Source organism: Hyla sarda, chromosome 7 (assembly GCF_029499605.1).
Source record: "Hyla sarda isolate aHylSar1 chromosome 7, aHylSar1.hap1, whole genome shotgun sequence".
Lineage (NCBI taxonomy): Eukaryota > Metazoa > Chordata > Amphibia > Anura > Hylidae > Hyla > Hyla sarda.
In genome coordinates this window covers 235797126-235803125 of record NC_079195.1, presented here as the reverse complement: position 1 = coordinate 235803125, position 6000 = coordinate 235797126, and the positions used below count along the sequence as shown (strand labels likewise).

General features: G+C 47.8%; 1 protein-coding gene across 1 annotated transcript in view; it reads left to right on the top strand.

The window, feature by feature from the left end:
• LOC130282317 (riboflavin-binding protein-like) overlaps nt 1-6000 on the top strand; it is a gene marked incomplete in the record, with an annotated part of 133356 nt that overhangs the window by 104206 nt on the left and 23150 nt on the right. Inside the window, 1 exon segment of the mRNA XM_056530426.1 lies at nt 3699-3807. Coding sequence (XP_056386401.1) covers nt 3699-3807 — 109 coding nt within the window.

Here is a 6000-nt window from a genome sequence, read left to right as displayed (position 1 = left end):
ACAAGAGAGACGCCGATTCACAGAGGATAACCATAAACACAGCCAAGGTCAGAACCAAGAGGACAAGAGAGACGCTGATTCACAGAGGATAACCATAAACACAGCCAAGGTCAGAACCGAGAGGACAAGAGAGACGCTGATTCACCGAGGATAACCATAAACACAGCCAAGGTCAGAACCGAGAGGACAAGAGAGATGCCGATTCACAGAGGATAACCATAAACACAGCCAAGGTCAGAACCGAGAGGACAAGAGAGACGCCGATTCACAGAGGATAACCATAAACACAGCCAAGGTCAGAACCGAGAGGACAAGAGAGACGCCGATTCACAGAGGATAACCATAAACACAGCCAAGGTCAGAACCGACAAGAGAGACGCTGATTCACAGAGGATAACCATAAACACAGCCAAAGTCAGAACCGAGAGGACAAGAGAGACGCCGATTCACAGAGGATAACCATAAACACAGCCAAAGTCAGAACCGAGAGGACAAGAGAGACGCCGATTCACAGAGGATAACCATAAACACAGCCAAGGTCAGAACCAAGAGGACAAGAGAGACGCTGATTCACAGAGGATAACCATAAACACAGCCAAGGTCAGAACCGAGAGGACAAGAGAGACGCTGATTCACCGAGGATAACCATAAACACAGCCAAGGTCAGAACCGAGAGGACAAGAGAGATGCCGATTCACAGAGGATAACCATAAACACAGCCAAGGTCAGAACCGAGAGGACAAGAGAGACGCCGATTCACAGAGGATAACCATAAACACAGCTAAGGTCAGAACCAACAAGAGAGACGCTTATTCACAGAGGATAACCATTAACACAGCCAAAGTCAGAACCAAGAGGACAAGAGAGATGCCGATTCACAGAGGATAACCATAAACACAGCCAAGGTCAGAACCGGGAGGACAAGAGAGATGCTGATTCACAGAGGATAACCATAAACACAGCCAAGGTCAGAACCGACAAGAGAGACGCTGATTCACAGAGGATAACCATAAACACAGCCAAGGTCAGAACCGGGAGGACAAGAGAGATGCTGATTCACAGAGGATAACCATAAACACAGCCAAAGTCAGAACCGAGAGGACAAGAGAGACGCCGATTCACAGAGGATAACCATAAACACAGCCAAGGTCAGAACCAAGAGGACAAGAGAGACGCTGATTCACAGAGGATAACCATAAACACAGCCAAGGTCAGAACCGAGAGGACAAGAGAGACGCTGATTCACCGAGGATAACCATAAACACAGCCAAGGTCAGAACCGAGAGGACAAGAGAGACGCCGATTCACAGAGGATAACCATAAACACAGCTAAGGTCAGAACCGACAAGAGAGACGCTTATTCACAGAGGATAACCATTAACACAGCCAAAGTCAGAACCGAGAGGACAAGAGAGATGCCGATTCACAGAGGATAACCATAAACACAGCCAAGGTCAGAACCGGGAGGACAAGAGAGATGCTGATTCACAGAGGATAACCATAAACACAGCCAAGGTCAGAACCGACAAGAGAGACGCTGATTCACAGAGGATAACCATAAACACAGCCAAGGTCAGAACCGGGAGGACAAGAGAGATGCTGATTCACAGAGGATAACCATAAACACAGCCAAGGTCAGAACCGACAAGAGAGATGCTGATTCACAGAGGATAACCATAAACACAGCCAAGGTCAGAACCGAGAGGACAAGAGAGACGCCGATTCAAAGAGGATAACCATAAACACAGCCAAGGTCAGAACCGGGAGGACAAGAGAGATGCTGATTCACCGAGAATAACCATAAACACAGCCAAGGTCAGAACCGAGAGGACAAGAGAGACGCTGATTCTCAGAGGATAACCATAAACACAGCCAAAGTCAGAACTGAGAGGACAAGAGAGACGCTGATTCACAGAGGATAACCATAAATACAGCCAAGGTCAGAACCGACAAGAGAGACGCCGATTCACAGAGGATAACCATAAACACAGCCAAAGTCAGAACCGAGAGGACAAGAGAGATGCCGATTCACAGAGGATAACCATAAACACAGCCAAGGTCAGAACCGGGAGGACAAGAGAGATGCTGATTCACAGAGGATAACCATAAACACAGCCAAGGTCAGAACCGAGAGGACAAGAGAGACACCGATTCACAGAGGATAACCATAAACACAGCCAAGGTCAGAACCGACAAGAGAGACGCTGATTCACAGAGGATAACCATAAACACAGCCAAGGTCAGAACCGGGAGGACAAGAGAGATGCTGATTCACAGAGGATAACCATAAACACAGCCAAGGTCAGAACCGACAAGATAGATGCTGATTCACAGAGGATAACCATAAACACAGCCAAGGTCAGAACCAGGAGGACAAGAGAGACACCGATTCACAGAGGATAACCATAAACACAGCCAAGGTCAGAACCGAGAGGACAAGAGAGACGCCGATTCACAGAGGATAACCATAAACACAGCCAAGGTCAGAACCGGGAGGACAAGAGAGATGCTGATTCACCGAGGATAACCATAAACACAGCCAAGCTCAGAACCGAGAGGACAAGAGAGACGCCGATTCACAGAGGATAACCATAAACACAGCCAAGGTCAGAACCGACAAGAGAGACGCTTATTCACAGAGGATAACCATAAACACAGCCAAAGTCAGAACCGACAAGAGAGACGCTGATTCACAGAGGATAACCATAAACACAGCCAAGATCAGAACTGAGAGGATAGAGGATAAGTGTCTGACTGCTGGGAACCCCCATGATCTCCCAAACCGGGCCCCCTCATTGCTGCTCTAAGCCAGGCTAAGGGCGGGTCTATCTCTAAGCCAGGCTAAGGGGCGGGTCTATCTCTAAGCCAGGCTAAGGGGCGGGTCTATCTCTAAACAAGGCTAAGGGGCGGGTCTATCTCTAAGCCAGGCTAAGGGCGGGTCTATCTCTAAGCCAGGCTAAAGGGCGGGTCTATCTCTAAGCCAGGCTAAGGGGCGGGTCTATCTCTAAACAAGGCTAAGGGGCGGGTCTATCTCTAAGCCAGGCTAAGGGGTGGGTCTATCTCTAAACTAAACTTAGGGGCAGGGCCTGGTATACTACATAGTAAGGGATTTGACCAATCAAATTCATTGTTGCTCAATGAAGTGTTGCTGAAGTGTTTAGTAAATGAGGGTAAAGATTCCCGACATCATCACAATTATATCTGTCTCTTATGTTCTGTGATGTCATCATTATATCTGTCTCTTATGTTCTGTGATGTCATCATTATATCTGTCTCTTATGTTCTGTGATGTCATCATTATATCTGTCTCTTATGTTCTGTGATGTCATCATTATATCTGTCTCTTATGTTCTGTGATGTCATCATTATATCTGTCTCTTATGTTCTGTGATGTCATCATTATATCTGTCTCTTGTGTTCTGTGATGTCATCATTATATCTGTCTCTTGTGTTCTGCGATGTCATCATCATATCTGTCTCTCATGTTCTGTGATGTCATCATTATATCTGTCTCTTGTGTTCTGTGATGTCATTATTATATCTGTCTCTTGTCTTCTTTGTGATGTCATCATTATATCTGTCTCTTGTGTTCTGTGATGTCATCATTATATTTGTCTCTTGTGTTCTGTGATGTCATCATTATGTCTGTCTCTTGTGTTATCTGTACTGATCTGTGATGTCATCATTCTCGCCATCAGGTTTAACGCCTGCCGGTCGGACTTGCTCTGTGTTCACAACTTTCTCACTGACTGGATAATAGATGAGAATGGGAACCATTGCAGGAATGACTGTATCCCGTATGACCAGGTAAGACATGAAGCCTCTGGATGTCGGTGACATCATCATAAGGCACCGCCCACATGATGACATTACTACATATCCTATACACTATAGTAATAAGTATAGAGCTGATCCAACATAAGTGACATCACGTCCTGCAGATCCCCCCCCCTTAAATGTGACCAGTGAGAGGGAGGAGCATCCTGCAGATCCCCCCCTTATATCTGACCAGTGAGAGGGAGGAGCGTCCTGCAGATCCCCCCCTTATATATGACCAGTGAGAGGGAGGAGCGTCCTGCAGATCCTCCCCCACTTATATCTGACCAGTGAGAGGGAGGAGCGTCCTGCAGATCCCCCCCTTGTGGTGTGTGGTGTGCCACGGGGGTGCAATGTGAGGTGTATGGGGCAGATGGTGTTAACCCCTATATGTCCATGACGCCAGGGCGTGGTTTTACCGAGAACCACCTGAACGGTAGTACCGCTAGTCCTAGTTAGGCAGGGCACATAAGAGTCCAAGGACAGGTCAGGGTTAACGGTAGCTTTACTGATGGAGACAGATGGCAACAGTCTTTACAGCTCGGCCAGTATCCCAGAGAGGTGGCCTGTAACACAGGGGACCTCGCAGCTTGCTGGGACTTGCAGTGACTTTGACAGACTTTAGGACAACCGCGCTGACTATTATAGACTTGACTGAAGATAGTCACAGCTGACTTCACTTCCTGACTTGTGGCTGCAATTTAGGCTTGAGGCCTCCAGATGAGCAGGACATTGAGATATCTGGACTGGACATGACCTCAGGATCTAAGAGCAATGAATGATCAAAGAGGCAGATTGCAGCTCCTCCCTTCCTTATAAAGGGGGCTGTGCAAGGAGCCCTGAGGCTAGCTGTGGGTCATCTGGTCACCTGGTGCTCTCTGGGAAACAAAACATGTGACTTTAACATGTGACAACAGTAACATGTGATCAATAACCATGTGACCATATCAAAGGTCCTTTACACATAATATACAACTATACAGATTATAGGGGTACAATGCAGGTGAGCCCTGGGGACTTGCCGGTACTCAAGGTGATAGGACTGTAAGATGCATATCCCGTACTGGTACATCACAAGCCCCCCTACTTAACTAAAGGCGCCCTTGACATCCATCCTGGAAAGCTTTGAGGAGCAGAACGGCCGTAGGGCCACATGCAGTCCTGGACCTTTGTATCCAACGTCAATTCCCAGGCTGTTTGTTGTCAAGAACTGATAATGCGATAGAGTCTCTGTATCAATGTCCATACATGCTCTGGTAGATTTTGTATTAACGGAGAATAAGGATTACTGGAGAACAAGGATTATGTATGATAATAACAACATACCTATGACTATGGTATAACACGTCTTATGGACTATGACTATGTATATCATAACATTTGACTATGCATACTATGACATTTGACTATGCATAACAACACATTATACCTTACTAAGACATAACCCTGGGGGATGGGGTTGCCTGAGGCTTTCTTCCCAATGCCTTGGCTACTGGGTTCCCTTGGCATTACACACTTCTCCCCAGAACACTAGTTATTTTTATGCTAGACATTTCCTTATGTTTGACATTTGACATTTTGTTACCTTTGACTTTTTGTTGCATGCTTTTATGGGTAACTGTCACGATTCGGCTTACGGGTTGTGGATCCGCTGTGTCAGCGAGGGATTGGCGTGGACCGTGCTAGTGGACCGGTTCTAAGAGGCTACTGGTTTTCACCAGAGCCCGCCGCAAAGCGGGATGGTCTTGCTGCGGCAGTAGCAACCAGGTCGTATCCACTAGCAACGGCTCAACCTCGCTGACTGCTGAGAAGGCGTGGGACAGAAGGACTAGGCAGAGGCAAGGTCAGACGTAGCAGAAGGTCAGGGGCAGGCGGCAAGGTTCGTAGTCAGGATGGATAGCAGAAGTTCAGGTACACAGGCTTTGGACACACTAAACGCTTTCACTGGCACAAGGCAACAAGATCCGGCAAGGGAGTGCATGGGAGGAGGTCAGATAAAGGCAGGGAGCAGATGGAAGCCAATTAAGCTAATTGGGCCAGGCACCAATCATTGGTGCACTGGCCCTTTAAGTCTCAGAGAGCTGGCGCGCGCGCGCCCTAGAGAGCGGAGCCGCGCGCGCCAGCACAAGACAGCAGGGGACCGGGACGGGTAAGTGACCTGGGATGCGATTCACGAGCGGGCGC